Raw genomic sequence first — 26,726 nt, 5'->3', positions numbered from 1 at the left:
ACAGAGTCCAGTCTCGAGACAGTAACAAAATTGACCTTAATTTTTCTTTAATTTTTTTTTTATTTTTTTTTATTTTTTTCCGGCACAATAACCAACGCCCGAAAGCTCACCTCTTACCCCCTATAGTCGTTATATGGCTCCCTGTTTCCGTCATATCAATCTTGGTATCCATCTTTGTAGTCACAGTCGTAATCATATTGGTACTGCTCGAGTACTCGTGGCTTCTCGGTCTCTGTCCTCCCATATCTTAAACTGCAGGTCTACCACAGACTTCGCAAGCGAGGGTCTAACTGTCTTCCAGACGAAAGTATTCCACCAAAATGTTTGCGCGAGGGATGAGACATTTTGAAAAGAAGAACTTGAGAGGTGAAAAAAAAAAAGAAAAGAAAAGAAAAGGAAAGTCGTGCGTATATATAATGTGTGGTACGTTGCAGGTGGTGTCATATGTGGAAGTCTAGCTTTGTTCAAGTAGAAATGGAAAAGAGAGCAAAGCGTGTATTTGCGGTCTCAAGGAAGTAAACGGTCACGCCTGGCTTCTTCTGGATGTTACTCGTCCTAACCTATTGCTAGCAGGTAGTCACTCGTCATTAAATCGACGGCTCTTTGACATGATGGATGACACATGATCGTTGGTAGGAGTGATTCATACGTCGGTGTTGGTTTGTTGTTCGATGCTCTCTTCAGTGGGTGCCCAGGGGTTCTGTCTTCTCCGACATGTCCTAGAGGTATACATGTGCTACAGCAATTCGGGTAACATCTTTGTTTTTTACGAGGCAAATTGTTGAGGGAACCACTCGCAAACTACAACACCTCTCTTGGTCTTGAGTTATGATTGGGATGGCACCAATGGTTGTCATATACAGTGTTCTAATTCCCGCTATGTTTTTCTCTCTCTCTCTTTTTTTTTTTTTTTTTTTTTTTTTTTTTTGATAGAGGACTTTGATTGCTACACTGTCACGCCCAAGCACACGCAGGCTCTTCGCGGGATCTTCTTACCTTCGGGAAGCTACTTGGTTTGAGCCAAAATAAATACATGAGTGTCACGGTGCATAAAGTTTAGAGGTATTTGCGATGCCATCAGTCAAGGCATAAAATTCATATCATCATGTTTGTATCTGCTTACGGTACACGATCTAATCATCCCCCAAATTCACAGTTGCAGATGCCAGCTTGTCCCAAAGCGCCACAAGACTCGCATCTGCCTGCGTGGTTTTGGACGCGGCGGGCTTTGAGGGCGCTGCCATGCTGCTAAGCATTGAAAAGGCGCCCCCGGTTCCGGCTCCGGCTCCGGCTCCGGCCCCGGCCCAGCCTCCCAGCATTGCCGGCGTAGCGGGTATGGCCATAAACATGCTGAACCTGTTTTGCTCGTTGTCGTGTTCAGGGCACATACGCGGGGCCCTCTTCCCTTGTGACTCATGGAAAAATCTGGACAACGCAAACTGGTGGTGTGGGACAGGCGCCCTACAATCCTCCATTTCCGTTGTAGATTCTAACTGTGGAAAGCACATCCCACACCACTGGTATCCTGGGTATTTGTCTGACACTCTGGTGTCTGCGCGGCGCAAAATCTTGCCACAGAGCTTGTTAGAGCAGCATAGCGTGTCGGGTAAGCTGGGCCAATCACTCCTAAAATCGTAGTTACCGGACGTGATCATCAAGCGGCTGCTCTTAAGGCCCAACTTTCGACAGATATCGTTGCACTCATGTGTGGCAAAGAAAAACTTGAAGCCATCAACACCGAGATTCGCTTTGGATAATGGGAAGCGGTTCTCATCACGTGTATGGATAACAGGGTCTGTCAGCAGCCCGTTAACACCTTGCAGGTCACTGGCCAGGAATGCTCCCCGTGAACGCTCAAAAGTAAAGTGAGAGAAAGCTTGCGCTGCTTCGTTGGACGGATCTTGAAAATCGTTGACCCAACCGGCATTGGTGTTGTACTTGACATAGTCAACGCCAATGTAAGGCTCGATGGATATGAGTTCATCGCCCGACTTGAGCTCCGACTTGCCCTTGAAGCAGGCCGTCGCGATAAAGTCGATTGAATGTCTGGAACTGTCCACCAGCAGAGCGTTGAACTCCAAAGCAAATGCTTTGCACAGCGCTTGACACCGCATGTCTTCAACCAGGTAAGCAATCTGTGGTGCTTTCTTGATAAACGACTTGGCCACGTAGGAATTGGTAGATGACACTGTGCGGGCATATGAGGCCATACGAAGTTTGCCTTTGGCAAACGGCAGTCTCCGTTTGTAAATAGTAAGCATCAGCATGCTAAGCCCATCGTTGTTGTCTCGTTCCATCATCTCGTTGAGTGTGTTGGCGCCGTGATTCACATTCAGTGAGAAGCCTTGCATGCTGAGCGTCTCTTCGAACCAATCTGACTCTTCCCACTGTGGCGAGACGGTCTCGATTGGCAAAGCTGACGGGTCGTTGGCATCCTCTTGATCGTCCTCATCGTCGTCCTCCTCGCCGATGCCTGAAAGTTTCGAACCTGGCGAACTGTCGTTCCCTGGCTTGCGTATGCGGGAAGCCGTGCGAGTAGCTGTGCGAGTAGCTGAAGCCGTAACCGCATTGACAACGAGACGCTGCAGCGCGCTGAGCGTGATGCCTAATTCAACCTCCCGGAACATCAAAGCACCCGAGGGATTGCGCTGGACGTTGGTGCTCAACGTGCTGTAGTACTTGTTGGTTTTGAGTAGCGTGGTGTCGGCCAAAGCCGCGGCATACTCATTGGAAAATGTGAATGCCATGCGATCCGTGGTATTATTGATTCGAAGGAAGACGTAGTTGATACGTTTCGATATCATTTGCTTAAGCAGCGGCCCGTACGTGAGGCCGTGTGGCTCGGTGCCGGGGTTGGGAAAGCGATCTGCCGTGTCGCTCATGTCGTGCAAGTTGCGGCCATGCGAGGGTGCGTCCCCAATATGAATCATGCATCTGGTTGGGTTCTTCCACGAAGCGTTGACCGCTTGTTGAATTCCACCGAGAACATCTTCGGGGCGATCCCCATACCATGGCGCAATGCTCAGGCCTGCAAGGAAGGAGTGTACTTGATCAACGGATGTGGTGAAGTCGAGAAACTGAACATTTGGACTGAACTGGTGGTCCTTGTATGATGCCACGGCCATGCGGATCTCAGCCTCATTGAAAAAGGCCTTGCCAATCTCGTCGACAATTTTCCTGACTTGCTGCTTGGCGGCTTCCATGTAGGAACCCATGGACCTGGTTGTATCAAGGAGGAAGAGCAAATCGGTGGAGACGACGGCCTTGAACATTCCTGCCGTGGATTGTCGGGGTATCGCGACACTCGCTTTACGCTCATCGATAGTTAACTCTTGCAGTAGACTGCTGGCGTCAGATTGGGAGAATGGTTTGAAAGGATCTGGGACATCATCAGGACTGCTAATTGCGGTGGAGGCCGTCGAAAAGGTCGTCCCAGGGGCCAGGGCGGGTGCTGGCGAAGGGGCGGCTGCTTGAGCAATTGCATTTTGCAGCATCAGGTCCGCGGCCGACTTGATCTCGGCACGTGTGGTGCGAGTGCGGTATATGGTGGTGGGTGGCGGGCGGGAACTCTTTGTGGCCATGATGGAACCCGGCGACAGTTGCGTATGGAAGTTGAAGTTGTAGATAAGGGCTGGGGTCAGGTAACCAGTTTCTGGATTATGGCTCCAAACTAGAGGTACCTAGGAGCTGGCTGAATGTAGACACATATGAGAAGGGCAAGAATGCGGAAGCTCTGCTCCCTTCTTGTATTTGATAAGAGATGTGTCCCAAAGTTCATGCCCTCAAAACACAACGAACTCGCAAAGTCTTTGTTGGACGGCATCGTCAGTCTTCTGGACTACAAGGCTCTGTCAGTGTTCATGTGATGGGTTTTTTTGAGAGCCCACGTGTGCCGTTGACGTGGCAAGAGGGCAGAGATACCAAGCTCGGCTGATTGCGGTTTCAGGCATGCCGAGCAGTCCATTGATGCCCATATCTTCATGTCAGGTAGAGGATTGAGCAGTTCTGGCCAGCCAGATGTTGCCGGTTGAGGTTCTCGAGGCAGGCTGCGAGAGTGCAGACGCACGTCAAAGGCAGGCTGAGAGAGTGTAGACGCACGCCCAAAGTCAACTTGATTTGGCGTGGAGTGAAAGCAAAAAGAGGGGTTGCTGTGGTTGTGAAGGTAAAGTGAGCGATTGTTTTGAATTGGGCAGCATCACTTGCTCTCAATGGTCCGCTTGTGCCTTCCTTACGAATGACAATGAAGCCCTTTCCATTTCTCGACCAGCATCAGCCACAAATATCCGCCCTCTCAACCTTGACCACCCCAATACCAGCAGCCAATTAACATGTATCGGCTTCCCACATCCTTCCTGCCCAAATCAGGCTGCGGATGATCTACATACATATCCACGTTGGATCGCCTCAGGCATGCCCTCATCTCGAACAGCTGCATGCAGGAAAGGATCCGACGACAACCCGCGAGGCTCGCAGCAAAACGCTATGCTGGACCAATAATTAGGAGTTTCGTCCCGCAACCCTCCCGTGGGGCCATGTCCCCCTCACATGGCTTGCAGCTCAGGACGCCTACCACATCGTGAAATGCAAATAAAGCCTCAACATATTTTTGCCCAAGCGAGGGGGAGGGGGGGGAGGGGGGCGGTGGCGTTTCGTCTTCTCGACCTCCTCTACGTTGACTTGGCACTTCCAGAGCCGCCTGAGGGGGCAATCATTCGCCATGTGGCCGAACAATCCAATTTCAGCTGGCTGGGACCACCGGACAATATCCCAAAAACGTTCTGTGAGTGTGATTGCAACCTGGAGAGCTTCACAGCCTGCCTGATATTGGCAACCTGACCAGGCTGAGGGACGCATGGCGGCCTGATCATACCAGACCTGGCTTGCCAGCCAATGTCTACAAGGCACCTCTAGACTACACTACCTAGGTAGGTGTTGGTGAGTAAATATCTACAAGTAACCTTTGAATGGCAAATACGTTGAGTGTTGGCGACTGTTCACAGACACGACACATGCAAGACACTTGCGCATCGCGAAATCTGACACTCAAACTGCAAGCGCCAAACGAATAAGACTTCACTGAATTTTTGTTTGTAAGTTATCGGCCCTTGACTACCTGGACTGGCCCCTTATGTTTCCATCGCTAACATGGTGAAAGTAAGGTTACCAACGCAACTGAGACGCCAAAAAATGGCAGGAATCGAGAGAATGGCAGGGGAATTTGTCATTGAGGAGCTCAAAAAGAAGAAAATTCCCGTATTCCTGCCCGGCGAGACCGAGTATGAGCGCTCCGTTGCGAATGCAAATCTCCTCTACCGCTTCACGAGACCGCTCTGCGTTGTCCAGCCCAAGAATGTGGATCATGTTCAGACCATTGTCAAGGAGGCCAAGGACAGGGGCGTCCCTATCACAATCAAGTGCGGCGGCCATTCTTATGCAGGGTTTTCGACCACTGACAAAGGCATCTCGTTGGACTTGCTGAATATGAATCGCGTCGAGATTGACGTACAGTCCAATACCGTTACGTTACAGGGCGGTGCCCAGTGGGGTCATGTCTACAAGCAACTTGTCAACAATCGCATGAATGGCTTCATCATCAATGGCGGACGGTGTCCCACTGTAGGTGTGGGTGGTTTCCTCTTGGGCGGCGGTCTCGGTCCGTTCACGAGGAGCTTCGGGATGGGCTGTGACACACTGAAGGAAATCACCATTGTCACCGCTGACGGCAAAAAGGTCACTGTCAAAGACACCGACAATCCCGACTCACCAGAGGGGAAACTGTTCTGGGCCCTCTGCGGGGCGGGGGGCGGCAATTTCGGTGTCGTGGTCGAGTTCAAGATGTATTTGCAAAAGCTGAGCAACAAGAATGGGTCTGTGGTAGCTGGGAGGTACACCTGGTTTCCCAAATCCGATAAAGAACGCTCGAACAAGACCAAAGACAAACTTATGGATAAGTTTATGGACACGATGAACGGTTTCTATGCGACCAGATGGCCAGATCAGGTTACCATTGACACGTCCTGGATCTGCGATCTCAAGGAGACAAGCAGCGAACTGGCTGTTCGCTTCCTTGTTTATTACGACGGTACCAAGGAGGATTTCGAAAAGCTCATTGCCGACAAACTTGGTGCTGACAAGGCGGAGAACGGAGGTGGAAAGTTAGCAGAACAACTTACGCGGCGATCCATGTCAGAGAAGTCAACCCGTTTCCTTCATGAAACACTTGTTTCCCAGTGGTCAGAAGAAACCATCAAGGCTTTCCCAACCGACCCAACCTTCAAGCTTTACTCCTCGTTTGTGTTCAAGAACGACCTCGAGAGGATCAAGAAGATCACGTCAATCATCCGGGAAGAGATGGCCGTATTCAGGAGCCGGTTCGCGGGTGAATCAGGTCTTTTGCAAGTCACTTGGATACACTCTGGCGGGAAAGCGAGCAGAAAGGATCGTTCAGCCTCCGCCTTCCGCTGGCGTGATGGTGTCTACCAGACATATATCATGCTAGATTGGAAAGAAAAGTGGATGGAAGGGGAAATGAGGGACTTCTTGAAAGCCTTCAAGAATAAGTTGAGGCCGTTTTCCATCATGTCGCGCGCTGCCTTCATCAATTTTCCCGACGAAGTTCTGTCGTCAGCCACCGGCGCGGAGAGGACGTACTACGGCAATGATACCAAGAACCTGCGGCTCGTGAAGCAGCAATGGGATCCTGACAACTTCTTCAAATGGAAGCAGGGAATTAAGTTGCCGCAAACAGCTAAGAAAACACCCGCGAAGGCGAAGCGAGGGTCAAAAACATCTGCCGCGTCTCCGATACCTGCGGAAGTATTCAATGCATTCAATTTGAGTCCGGGCGCATCTTCTGCATCATTAGGGGCAGGAAATGCTTTCAATATCAATGCATTTGGGGGCCCCGAAAGGGATTTCGATCGTAAGGACGGACTCATGGATGGGGATGCAGTGTCCAGTGACGATGAATCTCCGGTGAATGAGCAGGACTTGACGGATGAGCTGGCAACAAAACAATGGGAGAACTATACCCTCCCCCCGGCACGTAGCTTGATGAACCTTGGCTCCAGGGGTGTTCTTGGATTGACTGACTTGGGATTCTGATATCCGATGTTTAGTAAGTATTAGAGTACTGGGCGAGGGACGTTGGGCAGAGTTCAGTTCTCTTCATGTCTCTAGCTGATATCATAGAGGGGAAGAAGAGGAGGTTTACATCCCTTGACGGCAGGAACGATCAACGAGGGGTAAATCAATATCGATGATCACCAACCACCACTCATGATAGAAAGAAGGAACGGACAGGCGAACAAATGTGCCTTCCTTTTCCTGGCTCCAACTGGAAGCAATGGTGTGCTATATGAGGTCCATAGAGTAGCTCCAACTGGAATGAATCAAACTTGACATCGAGTTGCTGGAGCTTTTTTGAGGTATACGTAATTACCACGCGGCCTCATGGGTCTGTCCGTACCGAACTCCAAGGTTGATTTTCTCTGGGTGGGACATCGCCACTGAGGTTTCAACTAATAGGCCGAAAACTGTCTGTACGCAACCACACTGGATTGGGGAAGACGTTGTCTCTTTTTCTCAATGCATAGCATTCCAAGTCGAGGTAGGGGTAGATTAACCAGCGGCTAGCTGAAATACCACTTCGACAGAAAAATGAGATTCTGTTGGTAAATCTTTACCAACCTGTACTTCGACTTCGCAAAGTCGTTTCGAAGTTACTCGAGGGTTGTCACTGAGGAGCTGGCGGAAATGTATATCTTCTGCCCGCCCCTAGCGCCCCCAATCCGCTACGCAGCGCTTGAGTCCGTCGCGATGGACATGGAGATCCGGAGGGCCCTTAAGCCCGAACTTGACGGGGATCGGCTCTCGACCACTAGGATGGATGTGGTCAGTAATAGGTACCTCAAAGACTGTGCGTTTACTTGTATTCCATCCACGTAAATACACCTGGAATTGACGAGTTTTCGCCGTCGTGAGAGCGATCCCTAGCTCTGATCAGAGTGTCTTATGAAACGGCCACGATATCAGATATTTGTTGGGGCTATAGTCGCCCTTCGTGTAGGCCGAGAACAAGTGCTGAAGCTTCGTATATGCCATTATTCAGACCCAGAAAGCTCAAACCAATTGCAGGTGCCGGGGTTACGGGTCGTGAACTAAAGCCGAAACGAGTCAACGACCCTGCTTAATTTGCGCCGATCTCTTCGATGGGATGGGATGGGTCTCTGTTGATGTCCTGAGGAACTGTTTGTGGAGGCGACCAATCTTGTAGGGGATAAAGTCCCACGCGGAGACGTTCGAGACTTGAAGAATGGAAAGAAGCATAGACTACACACCTTAAAAGGGAGGCAGCCGATGGAAGGTCTTGTAAAAGTTCAGTCTCGTACATAGGTATGCATATGTAACCTTGTATTGGTACCTGAACAGTGAAGAGGCTTGTTGCATCGCGATCTGAGTCGGATCTTCATGTACGAAATCGTCAAAGGGCATCGAACTCTCGTATTTCTGTCTATAGACGCGAGCCAAATGGCCCTTTTTCAGCATGCGAATGGAATGTGGTGGGACATGCTGACATGCTCAAGTGGACACCGACACCCTTGACAGCGGCCAATTGACAGCCTGTGACAAGCCGTGGTCTGGCCGGTGATTGGCCAACTTGGATCCAGATTGACCCATCTGCTTGTTACAGGCTGATGCCAAAACCCTCCCCAGCTTCCACTTCCATGCCTGGCGACGGCAGGACGGCAAGCTTGTGGTGCGGCCAGTCTTGGGTGAGGTCTTGGAGTCATGAAGTGTCCATTCCAGGTCCATTCTTGAGCCGCCTTGCTGCCCGTTTGGTGGATCATGTCATGTCAGGGGCAGCCAATAACGACATGAGCGTGACGGGATCCCTTGATCAAGAGAGGAACCCCTTTGAAGACGGACGATGGAAAAAGTAGGTAAAACCTTCAAGTCTGCAAAAAAGCAAGCGTTGAATATGGGGTGAAGATGTGGGGCGTAAGTGAAAAGGTGACTGAAGAGAGTGAACGAGACATGCCCGTGGGACGGCGTCAAGACCCTGAAGAACTCCATTTGGGGACCGGTGGACAGGAAGCAGAAACAGAGTTCCAAGTTCCATTCTTAGCACACTGCGGGCAGCTGCTGCAACACACACTGCCAATCTGACAATCCGGCCCCACGGGAGGTCACAGATCCAACGGCATGTGGATGTGGGCAGGGTGGAGGAACCACCACACGAGCCTCTCAGCGGCCCCGAAGCCTCCCCGGCGTCCCCATGATTGATGCACAAAAGACGGGCAAAAGCAGTCATTGGCCCGTCCATCCCTCCTTCCAGAACCCGTCCATCCCCAATTGTTTGGCTATCACTTGCCTGATGCTTGCCTGTACTTTGTCTGTCGCTGTCCATCATCCTTTTGGCGATCTTCCGACACGCGTGCCCAAGAAAAGTGGCCGAATTGATATCATCACCTATCCCCATCGATCAATCGACATGGTTGACCAACTCCTCCATCCCATCCATCCACCACCACCACCACCACCACCACCACCTTCGTTTTTTTCCCACTGTACCAAACCCTCGAGCATAGCAACAACTGAACCCTCAGGACCTTACTACTCTCTCTGCGCAACCTACTAGAATACCCTCACTAATACCGACTCTTGTCTCCCCTCTCGCTTAACTGACTGGGCTCTCCCTCCTCCTATTCAGCACTGGCGGCAGGGTCCCGGTCGGCCACGCATTTTTCTGAACCAATTTGTTAGCCCTGGGACTTGGCATTCACCATACGTCACATTCGTTCCAGATCGTGGTGCTCATTTTCCCTATTGACCCTATTCAGTCCGAGTGCCCCGGCACGAGTTACACACGACGACGATCGTTCAGTTCCAGTTGTTATGCGCACAGCATACAACAAAACCATTCTCTTTGATCGTCGGCGTCAAAGAGAGTCCTGATCTCTTTGTTTGTGGTTGCGCGACACGCCTTTGAAACAGGGCCGGTCACGTTCCCCTTCAACCGGCATTCGACGCCTTCTGCGATACGACCAAACGCCTACATACAACAACAAACATCGTTCTTTGGCGATACCGGTGTCTTTCGAATTCGCCGAACCAACGGAAAGCAGTGGGACGAAGACTAGTTCATCCCAACTCGAGCTTTGCCGACCAGACGACTCACGGGCAGCCTACGCTAACACGCAGATACCGACGAACCACAACCCACCTCTCCCCTCGATCGCTGTCGCTCTGATCACAACTTCTGCTTTGACCGCCCTGGTTGGGCTCGTTACTGGGAAACAACATGGTGGATATGCTGGGCACGAATGCCAACGTGCTCCAAAGCCGTGATCCCATCAGTGAATTCCTCCAACTTTTGCAGGATCCCTTTGCCGCCCAGGTAGGTGTCGTGCATCTATCCATAAAAAGAAAGAAGAAGAAGAAAACTATGTCTTCACGTTATACTGGTTCCTACAGATTGCTGATGTAACTGCGCTCCCAGCTCTCTTCCAACTCCATCTACGCTGCCCTTGGTTCTTCTGTGAGCATCACCGTAGCCGTCGCCTTGGGCTTCTCACTGGTTAGGCCACTCAACACTGTCGTATACGCACCCAAACTCAAACATGCCGACGACAAGCACGCCCCGCCCCAGCTCGGGAAGGGCTTCTTCTCCTGGATCAAGCCGCTGTGGACGACTACGGAGCAGGATTTGGTGAGGCTGGTTGGCATGGACGCTACCATCTTCATGCGCTTCACCAGGATGTGTCGTAACATCTTTTTGTGCCTAGCCGTCCTGTGTTGTTGCATTCAAATTCCCATAAACTGGTATAAGAATGCTGCACCCGAGTCGCCTTGGCTGCAAAAAGTTACGCCCATGAACGTGTGGAACCAGTGGCAGTGGGCCACAGTTGTCATGTCCTGGGTGACCACCCTGATTGTGTGCTTCTTTCTCTGGTGGAACTATAGAAAGGTTTGTGAGTTGAGGATCCAATACCTCAGGAGCGAGGAGTACCAGCAGAGCCTCCACGCCCGTACGCTCATGGTATGTTACACCCGTCCCCCATCGCATTGTTTCTTTGTCCTAACCAAACAACTACCAGTTGTACGATATCCCCAAAAATTTGACTTCGGATGAAGGTATCGCTCGAATCATTGATAGCGTAGCACCGAGTTCATCCTTCTCGAGGACTGCTGTCGCACGCGACGTCAAAATTTTGCCCACCTTGATCGAGGAGCACGAAAAGACCGTCCGGAAGCTGGAACAGGTGCTAGCCAAGTACCTCAAGGACCCCAAGAACCTCCCCGTTACTAGGCCAGTATGCCGGCCCTCCAAGAAAGACCCTTCATTCTCAACCTATCCGAAGGACAAGAAACTGGATGCTATCGACTATCTTACGCAACGAATCAAGTTGCTGGAGCTTGAGATCAAGGAGGTTCGCCAACGGATAGACAAGAGAGGTTCCATGCCGTACGGCTTTGCGTCTTATTCTGATATAAGCGAAGCGCATGCGATTGCCTATCTCTGCCGAAGCAAGAAACCACAAGGCGCAAGGGTCACTCTCGCTCCCAAGCCTAACGACATCGTCTGGGAAAACATGCCACTCAGCTCAGCCTCTCGTGCCACGAGGAGACTGTGGAACAATTTATGGATCACTGTTCTCACCGTGGTATGGGTTGCTCCCAACGCCATGATCGCCATCTTCTTGGTCAACCTGAGCAATCTCGCACGCGTTTGGCCTGACTTTCAGAAGTCTCTGGAAACGAACAGAAACTTTTGGGCCATTGTACAGGGTATTGCTTCTCCAGCCTTGACTTCCTTGGTTTATATGGTTCTCCCCATCATTTTCCGGCGGCTATCCATGAAGGCCGGCGACATGACCAAGACCGGTCGAGAACGCCACGTTGTCGCCAAACTATACTCCTTCTTCGTCTTCAACAATCTCTTTGTGTTCTCTCTGTTCAGCGCTCTTTGGTCTTTCGGGGCTACGGTGATCAAGAACACTGCCACGGATGATGACGCGTGGCAAGCTATCCTTGATGCGGATTTTGGGACCACCGTCTTCGTCTCGCTTTGCGGGATATCGCCCTTTTGGGTTGTTTGGCTCATTCAGCGTCAACTAGGCGCTGCCATCGATCTGTCACAGCTTTGGAAGCTAATTTACGGCTCTATCATGCGAAAGTTCACGAATCCGACTCCCAGGGAGCTGATCGAGCTCACGGCACCGCCGCCTTTCGATTACGCTAGCTACTACAATTATTTCCTTTTCTACGCCACCGCCGCCCTCTGTTACGCTCCCATTATGCCGCTTGTTCTCCCGGCGGCAGGGATGTACTTCGCCATTGACGTTGCGCTCAAAAAGTATCTGCTGATGTACGTCTTTGTCACGAAGACGGAGAGCGGAGGAATGTTTTGGCGCATCTTGTTCAACCGCATCCTCTTTGGACTGATGCTATCTCACCTGATCGTATTCCTTGTAGTGTGGGTAAGAGGCTTTGGGTACAAAACCCAAGCGTACGCCGTCGTCCCGCTGCCAATTCTGATCATCATCTTCAAGTTTGTCTGCTCATGGATATACGATAACAAGATCACCTACTTCTCGACACGCATCATCAAGCACCGCAATGCTGAGGAAGGTTTCGGCCTAAAAGAACAAGGCCCTAGAAACGATCGTCTTGCCTCGCGCTTCGGCCACCCTGCCCTATACAAGCCGCTGATTACCCCCATGGTACACGCCAAAGCTCAGAATATACTGGCAAGCGTTTACCAAGGTCGGCTATCCGATGGCCGTGATGCAGGCCTTGGCGACTCAATGTCTGTGAGCGGGTATAGCGACACATACGCCCTGGACAGTATGGCTTCTGGAAAGGTTGGGAAACTGTCGTCTGCTGTGCCCGGGTTCGAGGTCGTCCCGGAGTCCCGACTGGACTTTGAATTCTACAAGAATCGCGACGAATTTGCTGCTGACCATGGTGCTGGCGAGTTGTTCGGACGCGCATCTGATATCGTCCGGCCAGACACACCAGGAACCATGGCTACGGGATCCGACAACAATTCTCGACCAGGTACACCAGTAGGAGGAATGGGCTTCAGCCACAACCGCAGATTCTTTTCGAACCAGTCTGATATGGGCAACACTGCTTATGTTGGGGGATACATGTCTCCATCGCAACAATACTCGTCCAATAACCAGGCGCCCTATTCACCACCTATTCTAGGTCCCAGTGAAGTGCCCGGTCGAGGCCGGAGCCCCTTGTATCACATGGGTGACAACGGCAACGACAGCTCGAGCAACCTCGTCTATAACGCGGCAGGTATGCCGACTTCAACACCAGCAGGTTTCGAAGTTGCGGACGATGGCCTGCACCGGGAAAGGAGTTTCGATAGCACCAGGTCTCGCGGTGCACTGGGCGGGTTTAGCATCCCCAACCCACGCGCGCCAGGCGTGCTGGGTGCTTCTCGATATGGTTATGGCAACGTGCCACAAACGGACGACGACATGATGCAGACGCCACCTAATGCAATTCAAAGCTCTCACTTCCAGCCCAACCAGGGCCAGAACGACCCGATGCAGTATGACTATTTTAGGGGTAATAGGAGGCAGGGACCTCCGCCTGGCGCGCCAGGTAGAGGTGCGAATGGAAACGGGGGTGGGAATAGTGTATGGGGCGGGAATTAGAAGATCTGTGTCCCTGGAAGAGGAAAGCCGAGAAGGACGGTCAACGAAGTCGTTGAGCTGTCTACGTTGAACAAGGGAAAGAAGAGGGATATTCTCAGGTTTTGGGTGCGGAAGACGACTGCCGAGTCGGAGCATGAACGGCTGGCTTCCTCAGCTCCTGGGGACGAGGAGAACTAACGGAGACACGGGACGGGCGAGTTGCATTTTTGGGCACTCTGGGCCCCTTACCAAGCATTGTTTCGGCGTTTTATACGGGTGTGTGTGAAATGATAGATTACGAGAATCAGAATCTGGCTAGGCCCTAGAAGGGTTGTTTGGGTTTTGAATGGCAAGGGCACAGATGGGCTGGTGCTTGTATCATGAATTCCCTGTTTCACATAAAGACACGAGCAGCAGGCCCAGGAAGACGTCAAAAGGACGTCTATATATACAGTATGTCTTGCCAGCCACGTTATTTATAGCGTACCGATTGTATAGTAGTTCATGAATGGGCATTGAGTGTTCCTCTACGTAACTGAAAAGAGGATGGATCAAGGCCGGATCGAGCGGGGAAAACAAAAACATGTCGTTCCTCTCAGTGTGAACACTTAACACCGCCAACATCGTATTGATCAATTGCGTGGACATGTCCAAAATTGCACGTGCCATTCATGTATATTCCCATATGTTGGTATTCCCATCTTTTGAAGCTCCTCGCTACATGCTTTAATTCATCAATCAACGGAAGACTGCGTTCTGGAAGGCACGCATAAAATATCCAGTAAACCTTTTGCTCTGTAAAAACGCCGTTGTGCGATACTGCTGCACTTTCCTTTATACTCCTCCATGTCCGTCCATCCATGCATCTTATCCGTCCGTTCCGATTGTGTAGCCGGTTCGGTTCGTAGTATAATCCAAAGATGGATTTTATTTACTTCTTGCCGGACTTCTTGATGCCCTGGGCACCGGTGTTGAGGGGACCCTTGCCGCCGGCCTTGGCGGCGAGATCCTTGCGGGCCTTCTCCTCTGTTGTCGGGGGGGTGAAATGTTAGTTTCGTGTGTTTCTTTGTTTATTTGTTCACCGGTTTTGGGGCTTTTATGGTCGTGTAGACGGTGTAATGCGTGATATGGTGGTGCAATGCAAGTCCGTGGTGTAGGGGAGGGAGATGCGTACCGGCTCTCTTTTTCTCGAGGAAAGCCTTGTCATCCTCGTCGAGCTCCTTCTTGTCCTTCTTGGGAGCCTGTTCGCAAACCAGAGTCAGTCTTGGATTCTGCGTCATTGAGGTTTTTGGTGTTTCCGCGAAGCTAGGCGGCGACTACTATGGAGGGTTGAACACCATGGGGAAGGGTTTCGCGACTGCTGTGGTGAATGTCCGCAAAGGGCCGCCAGCCAGTGATTAATCCCTCCAGTAGTCGTGGCTCAGCGATACCAAGTGTCGTCGTCGCTCTCGCCCGTAACACGCCATATTGAATCGATGCATAGAGAAACGCACCTTGAGGGGCTTGGCCTTGCCACCTAAAGAGGATATATTGTCAGCATGAGGCTATCACCAGATTTTCGTTGATCCCCCATTGTAAGCGCCGTCGCACAGCACAGCGAGCGACAACGAATAAGTGACTAGGCAGAAAACATACCAGCTCTGTCAGCGCCACCCATTTTGTCGGTTTACGGTTGGTATAAAGAGTAGAGACGGTGTTGTTGGTGGGACGTCAGGTTCTGCGACAACATAAAAAGAGAAGAATTGGCGATTTGGGGAAATGGCTTCAGGCGAGAAAGACAAAGGGCCCCACCGATCAGCAGGTGAAAGCGGCCGCCGATAAGAAAGGCTAGAACAGCAAAGGCACCCTTGCGACTGGGCGGTGGCACGGCTGAACTTCGGCCACGTTTGGCGCTAACAGTGAAGCACTGCAGGGGATGGGATCTGCTGTTAGTGCAGCATGCGGTAAGTGAGGCTTTGTGTGACCCCTGAAGCGCGACTGACTTCCGGTGCAGCATCGTTCCGTCATTACCTCTATCGTCCACTGCCAGGCTGCAGCCCTGATGCCGGGGTCCAAAATCTCCATCCAGCGCCGTCTTGGCCTTTAGTCAGGCCACTCCAACCAACTCTCGTACAACAAACTGCTAAATCCATCTTCAACGCTACCACTTTCGGCGGTAGAACTGACGAAGTTGAAAAGCTAAACTGGTTGGGCTCTGCTCTCCGTCTCACGAAATCATTGCTTATCGATCACGAAGCTGACGCTTTCTCCCATCTGCCCATTCCCCCAAAACAGCCAGCAGCGGAACCACTTCCTTGTTCAGTTCTCTCGGGTTTTCAACCTTGGCAAAGCTGGCACAACCAGACGGGCTATTTTCGCGTTAGTTCTTCACGTCGGACATTCACATTCAAGCGGTCGGTTTGCACACAATGGCATTTCCCGATGTTAGCTCGGATGAAGGGGAAATCGCAGAGGCAACTCCCCTGCCTCACTCTAAGTTGAACGGTGATATTGACCGGACCGGCAGACCAAGAGCTAGACTCGAGCGCACTCCCGAACCCTCCAAGCTCCCTGACCATCGTCAGTCACCCAGAGTCGGACACGCCCGCCAAGGCTCCTTCAGTCGTCACAGCAGGTCGCCACGCTCGCCTCCCCCTCCGCGTTCGCCCAGGGGCTTCAAGCGTCCGCGCGATGATGATCGCCATGACCGAGACCGAGACCGGGACCGTCGCGATCCCCGACACTTCCGCGTTCACTACGACGACGATAGAGGTAGTAGCCGGTACCGCGACCTAGATCGTCCGCCCTCGCGCGGCTCGATTAATTATAATGACGACTGGTCATCTTCGGCCCGCAACCGGTACGGCTCATCCAGGGACGCCCCTCCGCCCACTCGTCCGTCCGCCGACCGTGTAGATGACCGTGGCCGTGACCGCGAGCTACTAGATTACGACCGCGAGCGCGACTACGATTCATATTATGCCAAGAGGCCTCGCAATAACAGAAGCAGATCTCCAAGGGGTGGTCGCCGCGACAACAATAACAGAGGACGGCGTGACAACAGGGGTCGTGTCGTTACGTTTCAGCCAGAAGGAACCTACCAAGATGGCAAGGATGACAGGCGTGGGCAAGAAATGTCTAAAGGAAATACTCACACGGCGGCTGCTTATTCTACCAAGGAAGATGCTAAATCTGGTCAGGGTGTTCCGGTTGAACGAGGTGTCAAGGAACTAGCTATCGCACAGGACGGGTAGGTTATTCGGTCATTATATGCGCTACGGGTCGAGAATATTTTGCTAATATTCCTTACAGTCCATCTCAACAGGAGGCATCCAAAGAGCCCGAACCCGACATGGACTGGGACCCGTCTGAGGCGATGGACGAGGAAGCTCGTGTCCAGGCCGAGATCGAGCGGCGGAGACGCGCCAGGCAGGCAGCTCTTCAGCGCGGTTTAGGTGCGGCAAGCCCCAGTGTCCAGTCATTACAAGGTGATAAGCCATCGCCCACCCCCTCGTCGAGCCGTTTCAATACCCCCGCTCCCCAGAAGACAGAGCCCAGCAGTCCCAAGTCGAGTAAGTCTATAGTCTTTCTTTTACCTGTCCACTCCATCCGCTGATTATCCTTAGGGAATGTTACCATGTCGCCTACCCAGTCGCCCGCCCAGGTGCCGGACACCATGTCTCCTTCTGCGTTCAACTTCTTCCTGGCAGAGCAAGATCTTGCGAGAGCCAATGGAAACGATAAAGTGGAAGTTGATGGTCCCTCTGCCGCTGATTATGATCCTACCGCTGATATGAAGGAAGACGAGCGCCGTGACGAGCTGCGTCACGGACATGTTGGCTTGCATGGAGAAGCTAAACATCCTGCTCTGGCAGATGTTGCCAAAGAAGAGCAAAATGATGAGGAAAAGCAGCCTGAGAAAGGAGGAGACGACGACGACGACGACTTTGACATGTTCGCAGACGATTTCGACGAAGAGAAGCTTGTGGCACCTGCAGCTTCGAAGAAAGCTGGAAACGATGGCCAGGCTAATGTCGGCGGCGGTAAGCTCGAAGGTGACGATAAAGACGGTTACTACAAGATTAGGCCCGGCGAGCTGTTGGATGGACGATACCAGTTGTCGACGGCTCTTGGTCGTGGAATGTTCTCGGGAGTCGCCCGCGCCTTGGACCTCACGACGCAGCAGACAGTTGCCATCAAGATCATGCGTAACAACGACGCTTTGCGGAAGGGCGGTTTCACTGAAATTGCCATCCTACAGAAGCTGAACGAAGCTGATCCTGAGGACAAGAAGCATATCGTCAAGTTTGAGCGGTCCTTTGAGTATAAGGGTCATCTATGCATGGTTTTCGAAAATTTGAGCATGAACCTCCGCGAGGTGCTGAAGAAGTTCGGAAACAACGTTGGCATCAACTTGCGTGCCACACGCGTTTACGCTTACCAGATCTTCCTCGCTCTTGCCCATATGCGCAAGTGCAGCATTATCCATGCTGACCTGAAGCCTGACAATATCTTGGTAGGTCTCCTCAGACACACTGTGATGGAGACACGATGCTAATTTTTTCCGATGTAGGTAAATGAGGCACGCAATCTTTTGAAGATTTGTGACCTGGGTACGGCGATCGACCGGTCTGACGCGGCCACGGCCTCGACGGAGGTGACACCGTATCTCGTCAGTCGATTCTACCGCGCGCCAGAAGTCATCCTAGGCATACCATATGACTACTCCGTAGACATGTGGTCCATTGGCTGCACCTTATATGAGCTGTACACGGGCAAGATTCTATTTACGGGTGACAGCAACAACCAGATGTTGAAGACCATCATGGAGATTCGTGGCAGACTGAACGCTAAGTTGTACCGCCGTGGTGAATTATGGGGCATGCACTGGGACGACATGGGCAACTTCCTCAGTGTCGAGCGGGACAAGGTCCTTGGAAAGGTACGTTGTTTTCTATCCTTTTTGTCTGTTTTCATTTCCCCGAGCGCTTCCGTTTTGCATGTGCGAGGCAATCACATTGCAATCAATCCATGAGATATTCCCCGATCGTCACCCTCCGAGTTTTGCGTGTTTTATTCTGTTTATGGAGGAGGGGTGTACGGAAGATGGTGTCTGACTAGAGATGCCCCTGGCGTCAGGTTGGCCTTTCTAGCCCATTCCCTTCAACCCCCCCCCCCCCCCCCCCCCCCCCTTTTTTTTTTTTTTTTTCTTTCATTTTTGCAAAGAAAAAATTTACTCATTTATTCATGGAGAGGAGAGGGAGGTGCTTTGGACGCGGAGGCCGGTTGAGTGGGACGGCGCTTGTGTGCGGCCCTGCATGATGTCTCCCATTCCCATCTGCGGTGTCGTCCGAGTATCACCTCATCCTCTCCCGCACTTGTTGGTCCGGTCTTCTGGCATGATGAGGATCTGATGTGAGAGGATGATGAGGCCAGGCGGCTTGCATCCTAGATCCGATGTGGACATCCCGCGTGGTCTGCCTAGCAATCTTCCGACGTGCATAAGAGAAGGGACAGACAGAGAAGATTTGATGACATCCCCAGTGAGCGTCGTGCTGTGCCTCGCCTGCACATTGACCGCTTGGCAATGTCACCGCAGCCGCATACCCCCGGGGCATCGTGGCGTTTCTTCCCCTATCCCAACTGGAGAGCATGCAGTCCTTCCCGTTGTCGTTTTTTTGTGACGGCGGGACGCGGGAGACGCCTGTTACTCTTTGCTTCTGCAACACGCTCTCTCCATCCCTTCACTCCGCAACCACACTTGCCCTTTCGCTTCCTTTCTTCTTCCAATAATATTTGCCAAATATACCTACCCGAATTGGGAATCAAACTAACTTACTGCTCCTTTTTGTATAGACCACTGTCAAGACCCTGGCCACTGTTAAGCCGACCCGCGATTTGCGGGCTCGTCTCGTGGCCGCCTCCAGCGGCATGAGTGATGCGGAAACCAAGGAGCTCAACCACTTTATCGATCTCCTCGAACGCTGCCTGGCGCTCAATCCGGACAAGAGAATCACGCCATTGGAGGCCCTCAAGCATCCCTTCTTCGGGCAGGCGGTGGCGGCAACAGCGGCAGGTCCGTCGGCCTCAAGTCACTTCTCACATGGCCACGCTCATGCGCATGCGCAGCGCACGGCAGGTCATGCTAGAGCTTAGGTAGTAGGCGGATTGTGAGGCATACGGGCAGCTGGCAACGAGTAGTGTGCCGGTATACTACATCATTTACATATTTATTTTGTATATAGCGATGCTCATGCTGTGAGGCATGGCTTAGCATAGATACTTTAGTGTGCGCCAAGTACGATAGGGGAATTTCATAGAGCTGTTACAATGAGGTGAATCAAAAAAGCCATCAGCGGCAGGTGACAAGCGTTAATTGACGGCTTAACTGCATTCATAACCACTTTTTCTATGCGACCTGTTCCGCTCATCAACCCAAACTGAATCTTTCATACAGTCCAACAGCGTTGTCGTTGTCTGTAGGTTCTGCCTTTGCCCACTCGGTATGTATCAGGCACATATTTGCTGTGCCATGCCATACTGTGTGCTATGCTTTGGCATCTCGTTGCGTATTCCGTCCATACATTTGTTTGAATTTCTTTCCAAATCCCCCTTGCCGCTTCCCACCATGCAGCAGCGGCAGCAGCAGCATCTCGCTCGCCTTGCCGGGAAGCCGCATAGAGTGTATCCCGATGGACGTCTGGTCACATCACACATCCACTCGGTTTCGTTTCTTCCAACTTGTCTTGTTAGTGCCTATTTGGATCTGCGGGAAGCCGAGAGCAAGCGGGTGCGAAAAAATGACAGGTCAATAGAGTTATCACATAGTCGGGCCAAATATTTCCAACATTGCGTAGGTTCGTAACTCACACGAGATTAGGACCAACACCAACAAGCCGACTGATGAGAACATAAGCAAGCACAGCAAGGATATTTGAGCAGGAGTGGAGGACGAAGGAGTGAAGGGCGGTAGTGGTGGATCATGTGCCTCGTTGATAGGTAGTGTTGTTGGCGTTGGTTGACTAATCATGTATTGACTGGTTCAGGTATCTACACTTTAGTAACTTTGCTTTCTGCATTGACGGTTGCGTAGCTGGCTGGCTAGACTAGTACCACAACGACTGGTTCCGTTGGTCATCTTTGACATGGTTGAGAGAAGCCAACCCCGATTCTCTGAGAGAGACGGGAGTCGATTTGGAATTAAGGAGCCTTGAAAGTCATCAAGGCTATTGTACATGGTGGTGTATGGACTTCTGTTTGTTGCCAACTTGATGACATTGAGGCTCATCTGGCGTTGGCTGTTGGTGATCTTGATCTCTCTGTTGTCAAAGCAGCGTGGGAAGGATGAGTGAGGTTGATTTCACAGTCGAAGCACGGAAGACAGCATCTGCGATCGCCGAACTTGGACGGCAAAATGCATGATCACTGTCATAGCGACTGAAATGGACTGGATTTTTGTTAGTCACTCTCCAGCTGGAACCGGTTGGCCTTCGCGGTCTGGCGATGATGAAGTAACCTCCAACCTTGCGAGGACCTGATACAGATTTTACGAGTCCTCGTGGAAGGTACGAAGTGCGCAATGAGATATCATTCATCCGTGAAGATTTTCAAGGAAGGCGCGCCTCACACCAAAAATCCAACCGGGGAAAACTTCTTCGAGAGGTTGCTCGTTCACCTCCCCACCCCTTCACCGTGTCGTCCTTCCTTCCCTCCCTTTCATGTTCTGCTGTACGTTTCCACATCTGTTGAAACATGGTCATAGATTTGCCAATATTTCGCCAAACGGATGACCTGGATCTGATACAGCTCTTTTCTTGCCCTTCTAACCTAGTAGAGACCCTGAAGTGGACGTTTCATCACATCTCTCTGGGGTTTGACTTAAAACTTGCACACACACCAAACAAACGTGGTCAATCGCAACTTCGAATGTGTACAGTTAAAATGCTTCCCGTTGTCTCACGCCTCATTCACTCACTCACTCACTGAGCCAGCCTGGAAAGCATGGTGAGTTGCGCGCGCCCCGGCTGAGGCTACCGGACCAGCGGCCAGCCGCCCTTGCTACGTATTTTATGTCTCTCCTGTGGTCCAAGCAAAATGTAGTGACCCGCCCCAGACATCTTAGAAGACGGGCGCGCCACTTCACTTGCTCGCTTCACTTCCAGTTGCTATATTGACCCCTGTTGGAATCGGGGCCCGTGTTTAGGTATTGGTCACTTACCCGCTTCAGTGTTCACTCACTCACTCACCCACTCATTAACTTGTAATGTGCAACATCACTCCTTCCATCTACTGACCAGCCAACCAACTGCACTGAGACCATACTGTACGACTAACACATCTCAATCTATTCTCCGTAGCACTTGTACGCTCTTCGTAGAACTTCAAGTGTTGCCCTACTCTCTTCTGTTGAGCGCTTCCTGTTTCGGATATCGGTGTGTGTCTGTCGGTTCGGCTCGCTAGGTATGTATGAAATTCTTGGTGAATGAGGAAGTAGTGCTGGAGCAATGGCCCAGGTCCGATTCATATATCCAAGGATGTATGTCTATGTCTTGACGTATGTCTATCTATCGTCAAACAGAAACAAGCGCCAGACCTTCTTTCGGTGTCTCGTGTGGGATATCCGTGGTTTGGCTTTGACCCGAGTTTTGGTTCGAAGCAATGGTGTGTTTGACGCTGTGTTGGTCTCGGTGATCCAGGTTGGTTAGCTACCCAGGTAGATGTGTGTTCGGGGTTTGTTTTCCCGGAATAGATACCCGTCCTCTCCATCCTCTTTACTTTGCGAGATGTCGTGCTTGGTTGGTAACATTCACCATGGAAAGCGGCGAGTGGCTAGGCGAGTTCATGAGCACGGAGTTACGGTCTAGTGCGAGCCCCCGCCATATCAAGTGTTACTTACGGTAGATCCTCGTCGTCATCCCAGCATATCCAAGTCTTGGAGATCGAGTGGTGTACAAAGCTGGCTCATCACCATATTATTGAGCGGAATGTTTCTTAGTGGGAAGAGGAGTCTGTGGTTGGTCGCAGCAATAGACCCAATCTGAGCGCACTCGATTCTCTAGTAGCGCGTGTTCTTTCATCCAGTCCTGAGTTTGATTGTGTTTCCTGTGCACAGCAGCACACTACGGGATTATGTATTCGCCTTGCCATTGCTGGTAATGTGGTGCTTGTACGATCACGCTGTCCGGGTGAAACAAGCTATAAAGCCGGGTTTTGGTGTTTCTGTTAACGCAACCATGAATGAGTGACCTAGATGTCTATCCTTTTGTAAATCGGACGGACCATACTAGAACGTTGATGATGAGCTCTGCGGGCTTCTTTTTTGTTTTTTCTTTTGCCTGCCTTGTTTTTTTTTAAAAAAAGAAAATGCAATTGACGTTGGCTGGTAAGGATTAGCCAATCAACCATCCACTGGCCATGCCTCAATATATGTTAACCACCAACATCGTCAGCCACAGGCAATCCTCCGTGGTGGTGTTGTGGTGATCAACCGCCTATCCGCCTGATTGTCCGTTGTTGATGTGGTTCGCCGTACACATAATGTCTGGTCCGTATGTGTAGACTCGACTTGCGGACAACTATAACGTTGGTGAAATGCTCAATAGCAGTAAAGTGAGACCGGATGTGACATGCATAAGTGAGGCGGCGATTCGTCTGCTTTGTCCTTAAGTGTGATGCCCCATGATGAGAAGTGACATACCTGATACTACATATTCGTAAGCTGTAACTCCTGAGTGGGCAAAACATTGTAGCCATAAGAAGTTCATTGCTGGCACATGGTGTTACATTCTACGATGGACGACAGGCAGAGCTGGAGATCCATGAGATAAGGCGCCGCCACACGGCTTTTACTGTGGTACACTATAGTATATAGCCAGACTATTAAACTCATGTTAATGAACGATGAAATGTGTGCCAACAGTAAACGTGCCCGGTTTTGAGGCGTGTTTCAAGGGTCCAAGGCCAATGGCAAGACCCTAGGGTATGTACTGTTTACTACCGAAACTTGCCCCTTCCTGCGGGGAACGAGTCACCCATTAGAGGTGGGATTTCCATGAGGCTGAATCAAGACATATATGGGTCAAAGATTGAGTGATTCTTGCTGTGGTAGAACAAAAATAAAAAAAAATAAAAAAAAAATAAAAAAAAGTGTTTGAGAACAGGTCAAAAACCAAAGACTCCTGTTAGATAGAGTATGTGACACGAACTTGCCCCTTTCCGCGAGGGCTATCCTCATAGAGTTATGTGACTGTTATAACCTATTCTGAGAGTACGGGACACGTAAATGACTTCCCTACCTATACAGACCCTTATGGAGAGCAATAATGGCAACTGTGGCAAAGACTTCACTCACATCCTGTGATGAAGTTGGTCATCTAGCTCAACGTGATACTGAGAAGATGACTCAGCCACAGAACCAGACAACGTCTAGCGTCTAACCTATAGACATGGTTTTTGTCTCATCCTGCGTCGGACCCGGCCGATAAGTGGGTAATAGTGTTGTCGTCCATTCTTCCTAGAAAGGAGTAAGGGCGTAGGGCTCACAAGTACAGAGCCGGCCTCCGTACAGAGCTTACTGCGTTGTACAGACCTACGGATTTAAGTCAGTTGGCTGATAAGGCGGATGATAGGCCCGACAAAGCTGAGAAGTTCGCGGACCCAACGGTTGTCCAGATCTCGGGAGATACATGTGCGCAGGCAGTCAGTATTGTACATCTGGCAGAAACCGAGTTGGGCAGACAGATAGCAAAATTGTGTATATGTAGTGCGTAGATGTGCATGTACAACAACATCGGGACACCCTTGGAAATAGGGTGCCTGCTAGGGGAGATGATGGCAGATCAATGACTCCATGTTACCGGCTACTTCTCCTCCGGCACGTCATTCAGGTCGACGCCTGCTGACGGGAACTGTTTATACCTTGATTGAGCGCAAAAGCGGAAGGTCTACATATGTCAGTATTGTATGCGAATTTCGGATTCGCATACTTTGTCACAAGTCGGTTGTCAGCTCTGCTTTCAAATGCTGCTACTGCTGTAACAACAGCACACTATTACCCCGGAACGGCGTATAGCTTGGGAGCAGGTAGCTACGTGATGGGTGCTGTGCTACAAGGATTATCCCGGTATCCCTTCAGACTTGCGTTGAGAATATACACTATTATCGTAAACCTCTACGCGGTAAAAGTACCTAGGAGAGTGCTGTCTTTGAGGAATATTTGTTTAGCTTGAAACTGTCAAGTTGAGTATAGACCACTATAAATGTCGACAAATCAAAAATTGAATATTCACTCCCCTTTCTTGTGCACTCATTTCTCCTCCCTGAGTGTGGGTAGCAAGTTGGGCTCGTCCGGCTCGATGGCTAAGTCAAATCAGTTTGACGTTTTCATGACAGGCTTGAATCAACGAACTGACAACCGCCAGCAACTTGGTTTTCCACTTACCTAAGGCCACAGCACCGAAGTCAGCAAAGAGGGCTATTTGCTGTCTCGACTCTGAAGACCATCCAGCCGATCTTCGCATTTTCAACTGCGAAGTTATTCGGTCTATATGTCCAGTTTCTTCGACCCTCGGGGGCAATGTCGTGTATCACGACAGACTCTTGCGGCGACCTCAAACGTTCCACCGCATTTCCATAAGCTCCCTCATGTCTGCCGTGCATGCTGCTGTTGGTTCAGAGCCAGTTCTTGGTAGAGATCGGACATGTTGAATTGACGCTGCCCTTTCCGACTGTACCACAAGCCAAAATGTGCGATTATTGTTGTCGTTGTAGGGTAATACAAACGCCGGTTTGAGGCATTCGTAGTTATGTGCGTAGCGCAACAGGCTCGATGAAGCCTTACTTGACACTTCAGACAGAAAGAGTCGCCTCGATTAATAACACCGACGAAGTCGTACAGTTGCAAGGGACCTCAGTAGGGGATCTCCGACAGAATTATTGTATACGGTATATAAGGCATGGTTTATTTCATCCGGTTTGTTGTGACGCTACTACGAATGTTAGCAGGTTTCGATAGAGACTTTCCTTGTGAGTCCACTTATGGACAGGTACCGTTGTGGCATAGCGCAGATAGCGATATCCATTTGGTATCGTACAGTGCTCCTCCCTTGACGGATCGAGTTCGCTACATTCCTCCGAATGTACTGCTTATGCTATGTTTAAAATCATGTTGAAGAGGTACTGGGAGTATTATTGTGGACATATTGATGTCGATTGTTGACACTGGTTTGGGACTTTCGTAAATTAACGAGCCTCTTCTTATTGGCAAGTTGTGTATATCGGAAATGGCCACCGGCCCAGGAAGCACAAGAAATACACTACCATGGTACCTATCACACCACGATTCAGTTCTTACGCCCTAGATTGGAAACGAGACGGGTGTGCTAAGTGACGGTAGGCGGCGATCATTGTTTCGCATTAGCTCTCGCGGAGATGACATTTCGAACTCTGCAAAATGCGGCTATGTTGATCTGCATGTTCTGGAAGTCACGGGGTTGCACATACCTGGTATCGTAATTCTGGAGAGAGGGGGGCTTGGCCATTCACTAGACTTGGTGGCTTGTCCGACACTACATCGAATCTAATGCTGCATTTGGCAACCGAGACATAAGCATACAGCCAACCCATTCCCAAGCCCGAGCCACTTGAATGGTTGGGTTTTGGAGAAGGAGGGAGTATTGGAAGTGAGCTTTGCATTTCACGGAATCCATCTTGGACCGGCCCGAACACGTGCGAATACAGACATTGTTGTGTTGTGCGAGAGACATATGCCGCGCACATCCTCATGGAACCTCCTCCATTCATGCCTGACATAATGCCTGACCGTGTAAAGTTGGAGGTTGATGGGGTTTATTTCGTTTCTTTGGAGGTTTAGGACGCAACATGGCTATTCATGGACCATAGCTGATAGAGCGTTGCTGTGATGCGGGGAGGTCCTACATGGAAGCGAGAAGAGCATAAGATAACAATCACGGTGGTTGGCGTAGCTGAAAGTCGGTCATGACTGGCTTAATCGGGAATATATTTGGAGTCGTACCAACGCTTTGGCTCGAAGCTGGCACGATTAGTCGTAGTTTTCCTCATTCTTTTTTTTTT

The 26,726-nt window shown here is 50.8% G+C and overlaps 6 protein-coding genes and 1 non-coding gene across 11 annotated transcripts; 4 read left to right on the top strand and 3 right to left on the bottom strand.

Annotated features, from left to right (window-relative positions):
• Positions 1-1,133: 1,133 nt before the first annotated feature.
• NCU07969 (hypothetical protein) lies at positions 1,134-3,581 on the bottom strand (the record flags this gene model as incomplete). Its single annotated transcript, XM_957009.1, has 1 exon — positions 1,134-3,581. One exon carries the CDS (start codon positions 3,579-3,581, stop codon positions 1,134-1,136), a length of 2,448 nt encoding a protein of 815 aa, XP_962102.1.
• A 1,606-nt stretch (positions 3,582-5,187) lies between these two features.
• Positions 5,188-7,104, top strand: NCU07970 (hypothetical protein; the record flags this gene model as incomplete). Its single annotated transcript, XM_957010.1, has 1 exon — positions 5,188-7,104. The coding sequence occupies one exon, from the start codon at positions 5,188-5,190 to the stop codon at positions 7,102-7,104; it is 1,917 nt and encodes a 638-aa protein (XP_962103.1).
• Positions 7,105-7,576: 472 nt separating this feature from the next.
• NCU14090 lies at positions 7,577-8,998 on the bottom strand. Its single transcript, XR_897880.1, has 2 exons — positions 8,340-8,998; positions 7,577-7,879 (listed from the first exon to the last, which is right to left on the bottom strand). It is a non-coding gene; the product is annotated as a ncrg174 (non-coding RNA).
• Positions 8,999-9,352: 354 nt separating this feature from the next.
• NCU07971 (DUF221 domain-containing protein) lies at positions 9,353-14,298 on the top strand. Its single transcript, XM_957011.3, has 3 exons — positions 9,353-10,399; positions 10,502-11,041; positions 11,100-14,298. Exons 1-3 carry the CDS (start codon positions 10,304-10,306, stop codon positions 13,674-13,676), a joined length of 3,213 nt encoding a protein of 1,070 aa, XP_962104.3. The 5' UTR covers positions 9,353-10,303; the 3' UTR covers positions 13,677-14,298.
• Positions 14,299-15,428, bottom strand: NCU07972 (hypothetical protein). The gene is made up of 4 exons (XM_957012.3): positions 15,291-15,428; positions 15,149-15,171; positions 14,830-14,896; positions 14,299-14,681 (listed from the first exon to the last, which is right to left on the bottom strand). Exons 1-4 carry the CDS (start codon positions 15,310-15,312, stop codon positions 14,587-14,589), a joined length of 207 nt encoding a protein of 68 aa, XP_962105.1. The 5' UTR covers positions 15,313-15,428; the 3' UTR covers positions 14,299-14,586.
• A 251-nt stretch (positions 15,429-15,679) lies between these two features.
• Positions 15,680-20,004, top strand: stk-57 (serine/threonine protein kinase-57). 5 transcript variants are annotated; one of them, XM_011396039.1, is made up of 7 exons: positions 15,680-15,841; positions 15,930-16,048; positions 16,162-16,884; positions 16,947-17,206; positions 17,261-18,150; positions 18,208-18,576; positions 19,491-20,004. In XM_011396039.1, the coding sequence occupies exons 3-7, from the start codon at positions 16,769-16,771 to the stop codon at positions 19,788-19,790; spliced, it is 1,935 nt and encodes a 644-aa protein (XP_011394341.1). In that variant the 5' UTR covers positions 15,680-15,841; positions 15,930-16,048; positions 16,162-16,768; the 3' UTR covers positions 19,791-20,004. The 5 variants fall into 5 exon arrangements, with proteins under 5 accessions (XP_011394341.1, XP_011394343.1, XP_011394340.1 ...); XM_011396041.1 differs by having other exon boundaries at positions 15,930-16,884; XM_011396038.1 differs by having other exon boundaries at positions 15,680-16,013.
• A 3,167-nt stretch (positions 20,005-23,171) lies between these two features.
• NCU07973 (hypothetical protein) lies at positions 23,172-24,404 on the top strand (the record flags this gene model as incomplete). Its single annotated transcript, XM_956652.1, has 5 exons — positions 23,172-23,182; positions 23,574-23,613; positions 23,795-23,824; positions 24,078-24,157; positions 24,221-24,404. 5 exons carry the CDS (start codon positions 23,172-23,174, stop codon positions 24,402-24,404), a joined length of 345 nt encoding a protein of 114 aa, XP_961745.1.
• Between the last annotated feature and the right edge of the window lie 2,322 nt (positions 24,405-26,726).

Source organism: Neurospora crassa, linkage group IV (genome assembly GCF_000182925.2).
Source record: "Neurospora crassa OR74A linkage group IV, whole genome shotgun sequence".
Lineage (NCBI taxonomy): Eukaryota > Fungi > Ascomycota > Sordariomycetes > Sordariales > Sordariaceae > Neurospora > Neurospora crassa.
Note: the sequence above shows the minus strand (reverse complement) of the source record. Positions and strands in the feature narration are given on the sequence as shown.

Coding starts and splice junctions, on each gene's coding strand:
- NCU07971 (XM_957011.3), top strand. CDS start 10,304: ATGGTGGATATGCTGGGCACGAATGCCAACGTGCTCCAAAGCCGTGAT. Junction 10,400..10,501: donor AGGATCCCTTTGCCGCCCAG/GTAGGTGTCGTG, acceptor CTGCGCTCCCAG/CTCTCTTCCAACTCCATCTA. Junction 11,042..11,099: donor TCCACGCCCGTACGCTCATG/GTATGTTACACC, acceptor AACAACTACCAG/TTGTACGATATCCCCAAAAA.
- NCU07972 (XM_957012.3), bottom strand. CDS start 15,312: ATGGGTGGCGCTGACAGAGCTG. Junction 15,172..15,290: donor GGGTGGCGCTGACAGAGCTG/GTATGTTTTCTG, acceptor TATCCTCTTTAG/GTGGCAAGGCCAAGCCCCTC. Junction 14,897..15,148: donor GCAAGGCCAAGCCCCTCAAG/GTGCGTTTCTCT, acceptor GTTTGCGAACAG/GCTCCCAAGAAGGACAAGAA.
- stk-57 (XM_011396041.1), top strand. CDS start 16,064: ATGGCATTTCCCGATGTTAGCTCGGATGAAGGGGAAATCGCAGAGGCA. Junction 16,885..16,946: donor CTAGCTATCGCACAGGACGG/GTAGGTTATTCG, acceptor TATTCCTTACAG/TCCATCTCAACAGGAGGCAT. Junction 18,151..18,207: donor TGAAGCCTGACAATATCTTG/GTAGGTCTCCTC, acceptor TTTCCGATGTAG/GTAAATGAGGCACGCAATCT.